Source organism: Vitis vinifera, chromosome 8, assembly GCF_030704535.1.
Source record: "Vitis vinifera cultivar Pinot Noir 40024 chromosome 8, ASM3070453v1".
NCBI lineage: Eukaryota > Viridiplantae > Streptophyta > Magnoliopsida > Vitales > Vitaceae > Vitis > Vitis vinifera.
The window spans coordinates 22,358,771-22,376,774 of NC_081812.1; the positions used below are offsets into that span (position 1 = coordinate 22,358,771).

General features: G+C 30.6%; 2 protein-coding genes across 2 annotated transcripts; both read right to left on the reverse strand.

The window, feature by feature from the left end:
• Positions 1-6,120: 6,120 nt before the first annotated feature.
• LOC100232865 (polygalacturonase inhibiting protein) lies at positions 6,121-7,122 on the reverse strand. Its single transcript, NM_001281177.1, is given in 1 exon segment — positions 6,121-7,122. A coding segment is annotated over 1 exon segment (1,002 nt).
• A 6,399-nt stretch (positions 7,123-13,521) lies between these two features.
• On the reverse strand, positions 13,522-17,649 carry LOC100267511 (uncharacterized). Its single transcript, XM_059739307.1, has 6 exons — positions 17,554-17,649; positions 16,718-17,123; positions 14,796-14,880; positions 14,510-14,679; positions 14,026-14,300; positions 13,522-13,846 (listed from the first exon to the last, which is right to left on the reverse strand). Exons 2-6 carry the CDS (start codon positions 17,088-17,090, stop codon positions 13,670-13,672), a joined length of 1,080 nt encoding a protein of 359 aa, XP_059595290.1. The 5' UTR covers positions 17,091-17,123; positions 17,554-17,649; the 3' UTR covers positions 13,522-13,669.
• Between the last annotated feature and the right edge of the window lie 355 nt (positions 17,650-18,004).

An 18,004-nucleotide genomic window follows, 5' to 3' on the forward strand; every position in this document is an offset into this window, starting at 1 on the left:
GCCAACCTTTCAAGCTATCAGCATGCCTCCATTTGCCTTACTGCCCAACCCACACCTCAAATCTAGTCATCCTAAAGGCATGCCTCTAATAGAGAGTCATGCCTATCTTTTTTCTATTGCACATATCTTAACAAAAATAAGTTTTTCACCCACATTCATGCGTCTTCCACGAAGGTTGTGCTCTTGGGTTGACTAGTACGCATAGCCTACCAATATAATTGTTTCAGCAATAGGCATGCCTCTAAAATCAATGGTGTGCCCCTAGTTTGCATATTGGATATAGTATACCAAAATAATGTTATCATACCCATGAGCATGCCTATGCAATGAATGGTGCACCCCTACTTTGCCTTCTGCATGTAGCATAGTAATATAATGTCATTCACACATAGACATGTCTTTCAAATGGAAGGTGCACCCCTAGATTGCCTTCCGCACATAACATACCAAACTAATGTTATTATATAAAAGAAATTCCATTGATTATAAAGGTACAATGTAAATGTTCGAATGTCTTCCTATGGTGTTAATGGGTCAACCACCCTTTTACCAACTCCTCACATAACACGAAGCCAATCCCCACCTCAAAGATTTGGTACATTCTTCACAAAATTTGGTACATCCTTCATTAAATTTGATACATCCGATTTATTGCTTACGGGACCACCATCTGAACATGGATGATCCATGATTTCATTTTGGAACCCATAAGGAAGTGATTGGGGGTTGATCCCCACTTCGAAATGCACTTTGGAACTCTTGGTATATCCTTCACAAAATTTGGTACATCCTATCTTATTGCTTCTGGGACCCCCATCTAAACATGGATGGTCCATGATTTCCTTTAGCAACCCATAAGGAAGTGATTGGGGGCCGATCCCCACATCGAAACGCACTTTGGAACCTTTGGTACATCATTCACAAAATTTGGTATATCCTTCATTAAATTTGGTACATTTGATCCTATTGCTTCCAGGTCCCCCATATGAACATAGATGGTTCATGATTTCATTTTGGAACCCATAAGAAAGTGATTGTGGTATGATCCCCACCTCGAAATGCACTTTGGAACCATTGATACATCATTCACAAAATTTGGTACATCATTCATTATATTTGGTACATACATTCCTATTGTTTTCAAGATCCTCATCTAAACAAGGATGGTCCATGATTTCATTTTGGAACCCATAAGGAAGTGATTGGGGGTTGATTCCCACGTTGGAATGCACTTTGGAACCCTTGGTACATCCTTAAAAAATTTGGTACATCCTTCATTAAATTTGGTACATCCAATCTTATTACTTCCAAGTCCCCCATCTAAACATAGATGGTCCATGATTTCATTTTGGAACCCATAAGGAAATGATTAGGGGTCGATCCCCACCTCGAAATGCATTTTGGAACTCTTGGTACATCCTTCACAAAATTTGGTACATTCTTCATTAAATTTGGTACATCCGTCATTAAATTTGGTACATCCGTCATTAAATTTGGTACATTCGATCCTAGTGCTTTCAGGTTCCCCATCCGAATATGGATAGTCCATAATTTCATTTTGGAAACTATAAGAAAATGATTGGGGGTTGATCCCCACCTTGGAATGCACTTTGGAACCCTTGGTACATCCTTCACAAGATTTGGTACATCCTTCATTAAATTTGGTACATCTGTTCCTATTATTTTCAGGACCCTCATTTGAATATGGATGATCCATGATTTCATTTTGGAACCCATAAGGAAGTGATTGGGGGTTAATCCCCACCTCGGAACACACTTTGGAACCCTTGGTACATATTTCACAAAATTTGATACATCATTCATTAAATTGGTTACATCTATTCCAATTATTTCCGAGTTCCCCATCTGAACATGATCGTTCATGATTTCATTTTCGAACCCATAAGAAAGTGATTGGGGACCGATCCTCTCCTTGGAACGCACTTTGGAACGCTTGGTACATCTTTCACAAAATTTGATACATCTTTCATTAAATTTGGTACATCCAATCCTAATGTTTTCGGGACCCCCATTTGAACATGGGTGGTCTATGATTTCCTTTAACAACCCATAAGGAAGTGGTTGGAGGCTAACCCCTACCTCGGGACGCAATTTGGAACCCTTGGTACTTCATTCACAAAATTTGTTATATCCTTCATTAAATTTGGTACATCCGATCCTATTGCTTCCGGGTCCCCCATCTGAACATGGATGGTCCAAGGTTTCATTTTGGAACCAATAAGGAAGTGATTGGGGGCCGATTCCCACCTCAGAACGCACTTTGGAACCCTTGGTACATCCTTAATTAAATTTTGTACATCATTTATTAAATTTGGTACATCCGATCCTATTGCTTTCGGGTCCCCCATCTGAACATGGATGGTCAATGATTTCATTTTGAAACCCATAAGGAAGTGATTAGGGGGCGATCCTCACCTCAGAAAGCACTTTGAAACACTTGGTACACATTTCACAAAATTTGGTGCATCCTTCATTAAATTTGGTACATCCGATCCTATTGTTTTCGGGACCCTATATGAATATAGATGGTCCATGATTTCCTTTAGAAACCCATAAGGAAGTGATTGGCCTTCGATCCCCACATCGGAATGCACTTTGGAACACTTCGTACATCATTCACAAAATTTGGTACATCATTCATTAAATTTGGTACATTTGATCCTATTGTTTTTGGATCCCCCAGCTGAACATAGATGGTTCATGATTTCATTTTGGAACCTATAATAAAGTGATTGGGGGTCGATCCCCACCTCGTAATGTATTTTGGAAACTTTTGTACATCCTTCACAAAATTTGGCATATCCTTCATTAAATTTGGTACATCTTTCATCAAATATGGTACATCTGATCCTATTGCTTCCAGGTCCCCCATCTGAACATGGATGTGGTCCATGATTTCATTTTGGAACCCATAAGGAAGTAATTAGAGGTCAATCCCCACCTCGGAAAGCACTTTGGAACCCTTGGTATATCCTTCAATAAATTTGGTACATCCGTCATTAAATTTGATACATCTGATCCTATTACTTTCGGGTCCCCCATCTCAACATGGATGGTCCATGATTTCATTTTGGAACCTATAAGGAGGTGATTGGGGGCCTATTCCCACCTTGGAACGCACTCTGGAACCTTTGATACATCATTCACAAAATTTGGTACATCATTAATTAAATTTAGTACATCATTCATTAAATTTGGTACATCCTTCATTAAATTTGGTACATCTAATCCTATTGCTTCCAGGTCCCCCATAGAAACATGGATGATCCATGATTTTATTTTGAAACCTATAAGAAAGTGATTGGCTTCGTGTTATGTGAGGAGTTGGTAAAATGGAGGTTGACCCATTAACGCCATGGGAATATATTCAAACATTTACACTGTATCCTTAGAATCGATGGAATTTTTATTATACAATAACATTAGTTGGGTATGTTATGTGCAGAAGGCAATCTAGGGGCGCACCTTCCATTTGAAAGGCATGTCTATGTGTGAATGACGTTATATTACTATGTTATATGCAGAGGGCAAAGTAGAGGTGCACCCTTCATTGCATAGGCATGCCCATGGGTATGATAACATTATTTTGGTATACTATATGCAGTATGTAAACTAGGGCACACCCTTGATTTTAGAGGCATGCCTATTGCTGAAACCATTATATTGGTAGACTATGTGCACTAGTCAACCTAAGAGCACAACCTTCATGGAAGACGCATGAATGTGGGTGAAAAACTTATTTTTTTTAAACTATGACTAGATTTGAGGCGTGGGTTGGGCAGTAAGGCAAATGGAGACATGTTAATAGCTTGAAATGTTAGCCCTTGACGTTTATATGAAATAAGCGATGGAAATGATTCCTTGTTGATTTAAAATCATAGATTTTTTTTTAAAATATTTATCATTTTTAAAAAAATTTAATTATTCATTTTTAATATATATTTTTATTTTAAATCTATATTATAATATTATTTTTTTATTTCTAACTACTTTTTTTTTTATTTAGCTCATTACCGAAAACTAGCTAGTATATTTTGTTTCATTCACGTAAATTTCAATCTGCATTATAAAATGGTATCAGTTGAATTTCTACACCAAAAATTTGGTACATCTAATAAAATAGAATTTTTAAATTTAAACCTTAATTTATAAAATGTATTATTATAATTAATATTTAAAATCATAGAATATATTAGTTGTGGGATAATATTTTCATTTTTGTCCATTATATATTTTGTTTTATTCAATTGGTTATATTAACTATTTGTTATATATTATCATTTTAAGTTTAATATGTCAAAAAATAATTAAAATCAATAAATATGGAGAAATTAGATATTAAAAAAATTAAAATTAAAAAAGTTTTATGAAAAAGAGGAAAAAAAAAAAAAAAAAAAAGGAAAGTAACAAGAAGTATGGGAGATATATTGATGTGAAAGAAGTAATAAAAATAAATGACGCATGGACTTATTAACATGTGATATTAAATTGATGTGTACTTTGTTATTTACTTTTAAGGGTAATTGTGTAACAATTTTGAAAACACTATTAGAGTGTATGAATAGATAATATTTTTTCTACTTTACACCAAAATTAAAAAGGAAAAAGTAAAGTTTCAAAATCTCATATTTTTTTGTAGTTGGTGTATGCTTACATGATTTCCTTTTTTTTTTTTTAGTTTTATAAGTGTTATATACTGTATTTGAATAAGATTATTATTTTAATTTTTAAAATTCAACAAATAATAAAATATATCTATTTATTAAGTAATAAAAATAAATTAAATTAACTATATTTTATTCATTATAATTAATTAATTTAATAAAATAATAATTAATTAATTTTATTTAATATTCAAATTTTCTTTTCAAAAACAATAAAAAAATATAGAAAATAAATAAATATTTTATTAATTTATTATAAAACTTATTTCCAATTTGAATATAAATGGTACATCATTGAATTATATTTGAAATATTATTTAAAAATAAATAAATAAAATTTAATTTTATCTTCTCTTTGAAAAAATAGATATAATTTAACTTGTTAATATAATCATTTAATAAATATAAATGTTTTAAAATAAAATATTTAAAAATTTAATTAAATAATTAAATTTATATATAAAAAATATTTATTAGTTAACATGTTTTGCACAATATAATACATATATAACATATAGATATTAACTCTTTTAGATTCAAAGAGATCCTTGGCTTTAAGATGCACCCATAAGATTAAAAATAGTTCATATTTAAATAATGTAAAAAAAAAAATTCCTTTATCTAATGTGAGATATCACAAACACAACATTTTTGTTGTATCCCACAATATTATAAAATCAAACAAACAGACACCCTCATATGATCAAACAAACCCCTATATTGAGGTCAAGAATCAACTATTATACCAAATGAGCTCACATATCTTTAAAACTTGTCTACAAGATTAAGAAAAGCTTATACTTACATAGTATAAAAAACTTTATCCCTTATCCAACATGCAACATCACGAAATAACCCATTTTATCATAATATTTAATATTTTTAAAATTAAATTATACTACTATCCTATATTTAATATTTGTTATAAAAAATGGAAAACTCTTTCATATCTAACATTATTCAGATATGTTTAATTAGTAATTTTGTATTTTTATTAATCTTTTAGTAATTAAAATAATCAAATTATAGATTAAAAATTACTCGAATATTCATAATTAGTGTATATCTCATTTCTGCGTATGAAATTATCACTAAAGTTTTTGCATTATTTACCTTATCTCTTTGTAAATTGAATACTGAATAAGATAATTAGAAAATAAGATATCTTATTCAATATTTAATATGTTAATATTTTTTATCATATTTTATATCATATCTAAACTAAATATAACTTTCTAATTTTGGAAATTTGTTTTTCTTTTATTTTTCCTTTTTATTTATAATATTTCTCGTGATTCTTTTTTTTTAAATCTAATAGATTTCCTTCTAGATCGATGGAACTCATAGACTTGTATGTCCGTTTCATTTATTTTAGGGAAATTGATATTTAAATGAGCACAATTCATTTATTTTAGAGATGTGAAGCTCAAATCCGTCACTTGCAGCTCTGGAGTGGAGCACCACACAAGCACCGATTGTGAAAGTAGGAGTCGTAATCGAAGCTCTGCAACTTCCCACCCACCGGAATCTTACCACACAAACGATTGTAACTCACGTTCAGGAACTGTAAATCCAGAGAAGTCATCATCTCCGGCAGGCTCCCGGCGATCTTGTTATGCGAAAGGTCCAACGACGTCAAACTCTTCGGGAATTCCACTCTCGAAAGATCAAACTGGAACAAGTTCCGTGAGAAGTCAACGATCTGTGTTGACTTATTGGCATTGAAGAATATTGACAGGTCACCCTCAAGCTTGTTACGCGATAAGTCCATGACGTTGGGGTCGAATCCTCTGAAAGAATATGGGATTTTCCCGGAAAGTTGGTTGTGTGAGAGGTGTAGACCTGGGGTAGAGCCGGCGAATTTTCCGAAGGAGTCAGGGATTGGGCCGGTGAGGTGGTTCCGGTCGAGATGGAGTGCGCCGAGGTTGGGGAGGAGAGAGAGGCTGCCGGGAATGGGTCCAGATAGGTTATTGAAGGAGAGGTCGAGGTACGTGAGGTTCTTAAGCTCGCTGAAGAACGCCGGCACGGGACCGGAGAGGTTGGTCCAGCTAAGGCGAACCATTTTTAGGTGCTTGAGTTTGGCAATCGCCGGCGGGATCTGACCGGTGAGGTTAGAGAGCTTGCGGAAGATGAGGGTCTCGAGGAACGGAAGGTCACCAACAGCGTCGGGAATCTGGCCGGATAGCTGGCCGGAGAAGATGGTGAGCGAGTTGATGCGGTGGGTGGTGAGGTCACATTCGACGCAGTACCATCCGCAGCAATCGGTGTTGGGATTCCACGAAGCTAGAATGTAGGGATTGTCTAGGGCTTTTTTGATTTGAAGGAGAACTTTTTTGTCTTTTGGGTTGCAACGTTCAGAGAGAGAAGGGCATGGACGAGTGGCGAGTAAGACTAGGAGGAGAGAGGAGGAGAGAAGAAAAAGTTTTGAAGTCTCCATTTCTCTGAATTTGGCTACGTAATGCCTAGACCAAATCTTGAATTTATAGACACTTGCTCGCGTGACCAAATTGAACACGAATATGGTAAATGGGCTTCCAGCTAAGGGCGGCCTTGAGGGCTTATTTGGAATTTCCTTCCATTTTTGTTTCTTTAGTGTCAAATATATTTTACAAATTTGGATTAAAAATATTTTCTGAAAATTTATTTTTAAAATAAATTTAAAGTAGTTTAAGATTTTTTTTTTTAAACATTATGAGAAATAATTGAAAAAATGAAAAATACTAAAAATTGTTTTTATTAAAAATATAAATATATAATATTTTCATAAAAAAAAAAAAATCACAGTATAGGGTTTATTACTTTTTAGTTTTTAAAAATAAAAAATAGGGATAAAAAATTTAAAATCTTAAAAATTATTTTTAATTTAAAAGACATTTTCAAAATACTAATTTAGATATAGATAAACTCAATAACATTATTAAAAAATAATTATTTCCATTAATACCACAAATTAGATAACCTTACTTTTTTTCTATATTATTAAAAAAAACTTAAAAATATAAATTCAACAGTCATTTTCTTTATATTAAGGTTATATTTGGTTATCAAAAAGTATTAAAAAATTTTATTTTATCATTTGATTGTCCTAAAAAAATATAAAAAAAATCAAATATAATCAAAATTAGTAAAATATTTATGCATTCTCAAATTATTTAATCATAAATTAAAATAAATAAACAAATTTAAAATAACACATAAAAATAATTTATTAATTTTAAATTTATTATTATTTTCTTTTTTTCCTTTCTATTTTTTTACTTTACATTTTCCTCCAAATTTTCCTAAACCAAACGTACCCTAAGGAAATTCTCGTGAGCATAACCTAAATTTAGCGTAGTTTTGCGGCTTTTGCCACAACTCTCACAACTAGATATTTTATATTTGATTTCAGTGGGTCAAGCCCCATGGATCTGAATCCGTTGCTTAAAACAAGAAAGCTTTGACTTTCAGCGAATTTTCTGGGTCCGATCAATCATTAGCTGGTCACCGTGTAGATTCTTCTGGTTGGACGATCGTTGGCTTTCAAATCTATTCCCACCATAAAAAAAAATATGTAGAGAATTTATTTACAAAATTTTTTATTCTTTAGAATTCATAATATTTTTAAAATTTTTGAAAATATATTTCATTAAAAATAATATTCTAAAAACAGGCTTGTTTTTTAGAATAAATTCGATATGCATTTATATATATTTAAAAATATGCTAAGAAATAATTAAATATATAAATAATTATTTGCAAACTTTTATATTAATTTGATATAATCTCGTAACAATAAATTACTTTAATAAAATTACAAAATATATAATGATAAATATTTAAAGATCTATGAAATTTGGATTTATTTTTATTTTAATTTTTATTTCTACACGCATTTGTCCCGCAAACGTGGCCTAAGGTCGAGGAGTGGTGTGGGTTGAGCGCTTCGCATGCTTGTCAAAGTCAACAATGGAGGCCCCTTGGTATTAATATTAACTGCGTGCCGCTGATCTTGTTGACTTCGTGAAGTAAATCCATAGGATTTGTGGGCCACATTCTTACACTGCCACTCACACTACATGGAGCGCATTAATACCACAAATTATTAATAATTGTTTCCATTAATACCACAAATTAGATAACCTTACTTTTTTTTCTATATTATTAAAAAAATTTAAAAATATAAATTCAATAGTCATTTTCTTTATATTAAGGTTATATTTGGTTATCAAAAAATATTAAAAAAATTTATTTTATTATTTGGTTATCTTAAAAAAAATATAAAAAAAATCAAATATAATCAAAATTAGTAAAATATTTATGCATTCTCAAATTATTTAATTATGAATTAAAATAAATAAACAAATTTAAAATAACACATAAAAATAATTTATTAATTTTAAATTTTTTATTTTTTTATTTTTTTCCTTTATATTTTTTTACTTTACATTTTCCTCTAGATTTTCCTAAACCAAACGTACCCTAAGGCTATGTTTGGTTCCCGGAAAATTTGAGGGAAAATGCGAGGGAAAGAAAATACAATGGAAAAATAGAAAGAAATAAAAAGTGAAGAAAAATAAAAAAATAGATTAAAAGTTGATAAATTCTTTTTTTATTACTTCAAATTCATTTTATTTATTTTAACTCATCAATATAAAGATTAAATAATTTAAAAATATATAAATTTTTAATTAGTTTTAATTATATTTAATTTTCTTTTATATTTTTCATAGGATAATCAAACATAAAAAAAATTATTTTTTTTAGCATTTCTTTTCTTTCCTTTGTAATTTTTGGTAACCAAACATAGCCAAGGAAATTCTCGTGAGCATAACCTAAATTTAGTGTAGTTTTGCCACAACTCTCACAACTAGATATTTTATATTTGATTTCAGTGGGTCAAGCCTCATGGATCTGCATCCGTTGCTTAAAACAAGAAAGTCAAAACTTTGACTTTCAGCGAATTTTCTGGGTCCGATCAATCATTAGCTGGTTACCGTGTAGATTCTTCTGGTTGGACGATCGTTAGCTTTCAAATCTATTCCCACCATAAAAAAATATGTAGAGAATTTATTTACAAAATTTTTTATTCTTTAGAATTCATAATATTTTTAAAATTTTTGAAAATATATTTCATTAAAAATAATATTCTAAAAACAGGCTTGTTTTTCAGAATAAATTCGATATGCATTTATATATATTTAAAAATATGCTAAGAAATAATTAAATATATAAATAATTATTTGCAAACTTTTATATTAATTTGATATAATCTCGTAACAATAAATTACTTTAATAAAATTACAAAATATATAATGATAAATATTTAAAAATCTATGAAATTTGGATTAATTTTTACTTCTACACGCATTTGTCCCGCAAACGTGGCCTAAGGTCGAGGAGTGGTGTGGGTTGAGCGCTTCGCACGCTTGTCAAAGTCAACAATGGAGGCCCCTTGGTATTAATATTAACTGCGTGCCCCTGATCTTGTTAACTTCGTGAAGTAAATCCATAGGATTTGTGGGCCACATTCTTACACTGCCACTCACACTACATGGAGCTTCACCAAGTGACCCTGGGAACCATAGCCCTTTCCTGGGTAGAGCCTCCCCAATATCCTAAAACTTAATAACTCATCATACAATATTCTATTTAATTTTGTCGGGAAGACTTATTTTAAAATTTATTTCTTCCATTAATTTGGTTTTTGAATGTCGATGAGAATCTCCTACAATAAAATAAAAAAGGGCAAATATGTAAATATATATTATTTATAAAATATGAATAAATTCAAAACCCAAAAAATTACTTTCATTGAGAGTATATTTAAAAAAAAAAAATTCTCATTTTATGTATTAAAATAGTAATTTTATTCGTATTTTCAAAACCACCTTTCAAGCAATTAATGGTGCCTCCCCCGCTTTTTTTTTTTTCTCTCTTTTATTTATTTATTTATTTATTTATTGTTTTTTCTTTCCTTGAATGATTGATGGGCCTCCCCACTTTTGTCTCTCTTTTTTGAATTTTCATTTTTCCTTCCCCACTCTCGGTATTCTCGTTCCCACCTTTTCATCAAATTAAATCAACTTTCAGCTTAAAAGAATAAGAGTATATTTAATAGTAATTTTAAAAAAATGTTCTAAATATTTGTAATACTTAAAAATATTAATTATTCAAGTATTAAAAATACTTTTTATAATCATTATCAGATGCATTTTAATAGTCTATTTAATAGTAATTCCAGAAAGTGTTTTTAATATTTTTAATATTAAAATTTTTTTTTATCATTTAAATATTAAAAATATTTTCTAAAATCACTATTAAACGAGTTCTAAATTAAATTAAGTTTCATATTACAATTAATGAATTAAATTTTGTTTTTTTTAATACTTTCATTTTAATTAATTTTATAAATTAAATTTTTTCCATATTTTTAAAAATATGTTTACTTTAAAAAGCAAACTTTATTTTTTTAAAGCTACAATTCATTTATTTATTATTATTTTCATTTTTTATTAAAATTTTATTTTAACATAATGTATAATTACTACATTAAAATAAATTAATTTTTAATATAAAAATATACTAACCTATAATAATTAATAAGTTAATAAATAAATAAATACTAACATTTTAAATAATATTGATTTCATATATATATATATATATATAATATTTTATTTTGTTTGACATTCATAATTATAATATTTATAATTTTCATATTATGGATCTCATTTTTTTATATTTTATATTTAAATTTTTTTTTTTATAGAATGTTAAACCTTTTAAAAAAAAAAAAAAAAAAACCATCTACATGTGGTTGAAATTATATTTTTTATTTTTTCAAAATAAAAACATAAAAATAATATTAAAAAAATATTAACTTACCTTTAATTTCATTCAACAAAAAATTATTAATAATTATTTTTTAAAAGTATTTAATTTAAAAAGCAATATTTGAAGGTATGTAAAATCAAAATTTTAAAAGTCGTTTGCATTCAAATTTTAAATATAAATTCACAATTTTCATCATACTACATTGATATTAAAAAAATAAACTTAATGTTTTTTTATTAAATATGTAAAAAATAGTACATTTTTATTTAATTAGAAATTTAAACCATTAAATTTGTTTTTTTATTACATATTATCTAATAATGGCTACCAAAGTCATATTATTTAATACATTATGTTATTTATAGTAATGCTTTTAGTTACTAATATTATTATTTTTAGATAAAAACAATGTTATTATCTTTAGTAATATATTTGATGTCGATATTGAAGTAGTAATGAATGAAAAATAAGTTAGTACACTATTCTATTTACAATTGTGTTTTTAGTTATTAACATTATTACTTTTAGGTAAAAAGTTATTATTTTCAGTGACATATTTAATGTAGAGGGTAGAGAGATACCAAAATTCCGATGTTGTAATAAGTATTATAACAACCACGTATATGCGTCCAATCAAGTATATATATTATCTTATCTTCTATAGGTGGTAGCTATCAGAAGATACTGTTTAAAACATACACAAAATTACTATTTTAGTGTATAAAATAATAATTATTTTCTCCAAAATATAATTCTATAAAAGTGACTTTTTTTTTCATATTTAATATTTTATGTACGATATATGTTTACGTAATTCCCCCAATAATTATTTTTTTTAAATGGTGGAAATGATAGTATTAAGCTAAATATACTCTCGATACGTTTATTTAAATATAATACAAAATTTAAAAAGCATAAAGGTTGTAATTAATGATGGGTAGGGGATCCAAGAAAACCCCTTTGAAGGAAAAAAGTGCCATTGAATTAAGGGAGTTTCTTGTCAAAGTAATTTTTTTGTAAAAATAATTATTGATTTAGATTTATGTTCAAAATAATTTGTCAAAGTAGTGTGTCGGTACAACACCAAATTTGACTTTAATTTTTAATTTTAATTTTTGTTTTGAGTGTATAAAGCTAAACAAAAATTAGATTGATAAATATTTTGAGAATAGGTCAACTTTGGTTATTTTTTTCTTTCAAAAATACTACTTTGGCCTTAAACTTGAATTAAGGCTTAGCTCGTAAGTAAAGTTAAAAAAATAAAGTGGCATAACGAGACACCTTTCTCAGTCTTTTTCTTTATTTCGTGATCTTCTTCTTCTTTTCCCTTAAATCATTATTTTTGTTGTATTCTTTATTTTGTCATCCTCTCTTTTTCTTTATTATTATTATCTATCTTATCAATATTATTATTTATTATAAACACTTCTTTTCCCTTAATCATTATTTTTGTTATATTCTTTATTTTGTGATCTTCTATTTTTCTTTATTATTATTATTATTATTTATCTTATCAATATTATAATTTATTATAAACACTTCTTTTCCCTTAATCATTATTTTTGTTGTATTCTTTATTTTGTCATCTTCTATTTTTCTTTATTATTATTATTATTTATCTTATCAATATTATTATTTACTATAAACACTTCTTTTCCCTTAATAATTATTTTTGTTGTATTCTTTATTTTGTCATCTTCTCTTTTTCTTTATTATTATTATTTATCTTATCAATATTATTATTTATTATAAATATCATTGTTTGATAAATTACGGTAAATAATTATTTATTATTAAAAACATATGAAAATGTATTTATATTTATAAATTCTGTGCAATTATCTTCATTAATTGGATTGGATCGAACTCATCAATCCTAACTCAATTTGGGTTAGCTCGAAGTATATATACAATATTTTAATGAAAAAAAAAATTGTAAATTGTCTATCTCAAAGTTCAATTAAAATTCTGAACTCGACCTGCTGAATGCATCAGTGAAACCAATCAAAAACACACAAACTTCCATCAACAGTTGACAATTTATTGCTGGTTCCATTAAAATGATAGTCACAGACACCCTTTTTGTAGAATGTGGGGTGTTTCAACTCTCAAGATATCAGCTGAATTCATTTTACAGGTTCAGTGAGCAGGCAACTGCCATACCAGTGTCACGATGGAGACTCCTTCCATTGTAATCTGTCAAGCCCATCAACTATCGCCCTGCGGAATTCACCATTGTGAAGAATAAAAGATGAGACGTGCCCTCCGGTGACCCACCTCACTTCTGAGCCAGGCCAAGCTTTCTGAAGTTCCAGCACTGAGTGTTTTGGGATATATCCATCATCCTGAACACATGATTGCAGAAGGTCAGGGAACCAAATTTTGAAAGAAAAATGATGATGGAAAAGGCAGTAGGCTAAATTTTATGTGTTGGAGAACACCTAATGATAAAAGGAAAAGAGAAACACGAGTTAACTGTCTCCAATAAACATTCACACAGTAATATACTAAGTCTGATACTCACAGTAGCAGCAACAAAGATAACGGCATTGGGATTTTTGGGGATTGGGAAGCGTGTGACATCTGTGAGAGACAGTACATTTCGCATCCGCTCTCTAACATCCTCGAGAGTCATTGCAGCCTTCTGCACTGCAAGGTCCTCTCTCAGTGCCTCCCATGCAGTTGCGTGTTTTAATATCCCTTCACAGAATGCCACAACAGCAGAGTGTGGAGAGAGAAAAGGAAGGGTAGCAACAGGGGTGGGGTGCAGAGATCCAACCATTGCAGCATGTACTCCACCTAATTACCATAAAAGCATCAATGCAAATGAGAAGAGGATCAAAGTTCTGATGTCTATTCCCAGAATGGTATATTACAACAGGAACCAACATGTTTGTTTTTGCATAGTTAAAAAATTGAAGCGACAACTTTTGACCAGGAATCACAAAGGAAAAAATCTGGTTTTCCTAAAGCTTCAATATATGTAAAAGGGATCTATTGAATCTTACCCATGCTAAGTCCACAGACACCCATCTTGCCAAACCCTGCTTCAGAGTCTAACCAATGTAGAAGACTACGGGCTTCTTCAATGGTGGCCCTTCCTAGCAATAGCAAGTCACTCACACACAAGAGCTTAGCACCACGCTGCAGCACAGGTCGTCTCTGACCATAAAAAGGGCTGCAGTCACATATTTTTATCTAAATTTAGAAGTACTAATTATTGTTTCACATTAATCAATTAGGAGAAGCTTTTCTTCCAGTTTAAAAAATGAACTCTGTTGAATTGGTTCTCACCTTTCAAGCACCATGGTTGCTATGTTTTCCTTCAACAATGGACCACCAAGACGCAATCTTCGCTCAAATGTATGGTCCCCAGTGCCTGAAAATAGAAAGCTAGACTCCATAAAGCAAATAACCAAGTGCTTGCTCTAAATTTCACCCTTGAAAGATATTCCTAAACAGGTCAAGTATGGATCCCTGAATGGTCTGTTCCACAATTAGTAAGCAACATAGGAATCAGATAGCCATGGTAGTGAATTTGGCAATCCAGAATCTGTAAGAGGCCAAAATCATACAAAATTCAGAAATTAATTGGGATGCAACTTTAATAAACCATGGAAAATTTTGCCTCTGGCCTTAACTGTGAAAGGGTGAGGGGGGGTTTGAATATAAACTATAAAGTTGTATTTATATTATTTATAAAAAAGCCATGACAAGCTCAATATTATTTTCAATGTAGGAACTGGGAAAAGCAGTAAATCAACATGTTGTAGTTTTGGAATTGTTAGGAATGTGACAAGTGAATGGAAAATAATTCAAAAGTTATTTGTATTTCTAAAGAATTAACAACAAACAAATCATTCACAAAAGATTTCAGACAAGATACAACCAATGAGAAAATTGGGTTTAGTATAAGACTTGATGAAATATTCAGAAATCTTGTTTAAAAACACTGATTATTCAGTTCTTTTACATCTTCAACAAACAAAACATCGAACTTGCTTGCCCATCTACAGCATACAAAGCTTTTCAGTGGCATAGAACAAATCAGATGCCTAAACTATAAAAATGTAATAGCTGAATGGAATGTGGTTTGCAAAGTAAGGTCACCAATAAAAACTTCAGTTGAACACTTTGAGCCAAACATTCAAACATAAAACGCACATCCCATTTGAATTCTTTATCAAAGTAGGAGGATAATAAAATCATCAATCCCGACAGAAATTAAGCCAGAACTTCAAATTTCTATTGATTGAATGAGAACCTACAAACATGACCACTCAGGTCCTGGATTGAATGAGAACAATATACAGTATTATCTGTTAAAAATTAATCTCCAACAATATACACTACTATCTGATAAAAATTAATCTCTGAGACATTAAAAGCCAAGAATGCACCATTTCAACCTATCAAAATTAGACATTTTTTTTTTCTCATATAAGGAAACATAAATCAAACACTGCACTTGTATCCTCCCCAAACCCACTGGAAGATAGCAAACTTTAATAGGGAACAGCATAATCTAAAACCTAAGAATTTTCCCCAATTGAATGACAACCCAACCCAATTGAAAGAAAGATCAATTAAAGCAAATAAACCAGCATAAAGCATACACTTTATTTAAATCCATTATCAAAACAGTTAGAAAGATTTAAACTCATAATGCTTTGAAGCAAATAAACCAGCATAACACATACACTTTATTTAAATACATTATCAAAACAGTTGGAAGATTCAAACTCATAATGCAGATCAAAATGAGCTATGCTTCCAACTCCTCCGAGTTTCAATAGTATTTAAAGCAATCTAGATATCAAACTCTCAATTGGCATAGCAGCTCAAGTTTTACCATGTTAATTGTCATATTTAGACTAATTTCAGGCAAATGAACAAAACATGAGAAGAGCAGAAATTAGTGCAAACGGAGATTAAACATTCAATGCAGATATAAATCACGCCAAAACTTTGAACTTCGGATCACAATCCACCTAATCTAGATTACCGAATTCCAGAACAAACAGAAGGTAACAATACCCAATAGGATCAATTTTTGTGTGGAAAAATGAGCATACAAGAACCAAACACCCATTTGGGATTCCATCAATGCAAAGTAAATTAAGTTACAGTGCAACCATCTGCTATTTCAATGACAATTTAACAATCTAAAAACAAAATTATCGTCCACTGAGTAAGCTAAAGGTTGATCACGTCACCTGCAAGATGAACCACACAAGCCATCTTCTGGGGTGGCACGAATTTGGGAGTAAGGAAAGCAACCCTTGCAGTATGACTCTCAGGAGGCAATGCACTCAGAAGCCGCTCGTCACAAGGGGTTTTGAAAACTCCTTCTCTCAAACAAGCAGTCTTTGTTTCCCAAACCGTTTTCCAAATGGGTTGGATCAAACTAGGGGGCCAATTCTCCGCAGCTTCAGGAAATAGTTGTTTGATCATTCTCTCCAGAAGATCAAGCTTTGCCCCACCCCATCCTCTGGAGAAGAATGGAGGACTTATCTTTGTTCTGTGCATGAATGCCCCATATACATGGTCCAGTATGTGATGGAGCATTCCCAGATTCACAGTGACCATTTTGAGAAAACCCACCGATCCAAAAACCAAAATCTAGACAAAAATGGTAGATTCAATCGGGTTATGTCAATTTCGGAATAAGGCCCAGATGGAAGCGATCAAAATCTTGAAACAATTGAAAGCAAATTTAGGTAAATCTCATAGCAATCATCGAACTCGCAGTCCATCGAGAATTCAACAAATAACAAATACACAAAAATAGAGGGATTTTAATCAAATTCAGGAACCCGTGAAAACTAAAATCCACAATTTTAGGCCTCAAAATCCCAACAACGGGCAAAAACCCACGACTCAAAGCTCTAAAAGCAAATTCAAATTTAAGAGAGCTTTATCATTGTGGACAAAATAGATCTCACTCATCAATGCATTAAAAAAAAAAAGAAAAAAAAAAGTGTGGATCCGATTAAACGGAATCAGAGAAGGAGATGGATTAGAAAAGAGAAGTTTACTGAAAAAAAAAAACCTGAGAAGATTTATGAATCTATGGGCATTGATGGAGGGAGAAGAGGGGTAGAAAAAGAAGATTTAGGTGCGAAAGAATCGAGGAAATATCGAAGAGATACCAGGACCTTTCAATTAAAAGGGACGAAACTGTGGGCGAATTGAGGAGTTGTAAATGACACGATGGCAGTGGTCCCAGTGCCACCTCATCTTATCTGATTTTTTTATTATTTTGCAATAATCATATTCGCCGTGGTGGACCGGGATAATAAGCCAATCAGGTGGAGCAGACCACTCCGAAAACGGCGTCGAACCAACTGTTTCGAGTCTTGAGGGTATGACTTATGAGTTGGTTCCTGTTTGGAATTGAATTTTATATGAAATCTACTTTTTAGTTTTTAGGATTGGATTAGAAATTGATTTAATTTGGATCAAATTTAGAGATTTGGAGTGTACTGATTTTATTTAAAATA

Coding starts and splice junctions, on each gene's coding strand:
- LOC100267511 (XM_059739307.1), bottom strand. CDS start 17,090: ATGGTCACTGTGAATCTGGGAATGCTCCATCACATACTGGACCATGTA. Junction 14,680..14,795: donor GCAACCATGGTGCTTGAAAG/GTGAGAACCAAT, acceptor ATGTGACTGCAG/CCCTTTTTATGGTCAGAGAC. Junction 13,847..14,025: donor TTATCTTTGTTGCTGCTACT/GTGAGTATCAGA, acceptor TCATGTGTTCAG/GATGATGGATATATCCCAAA.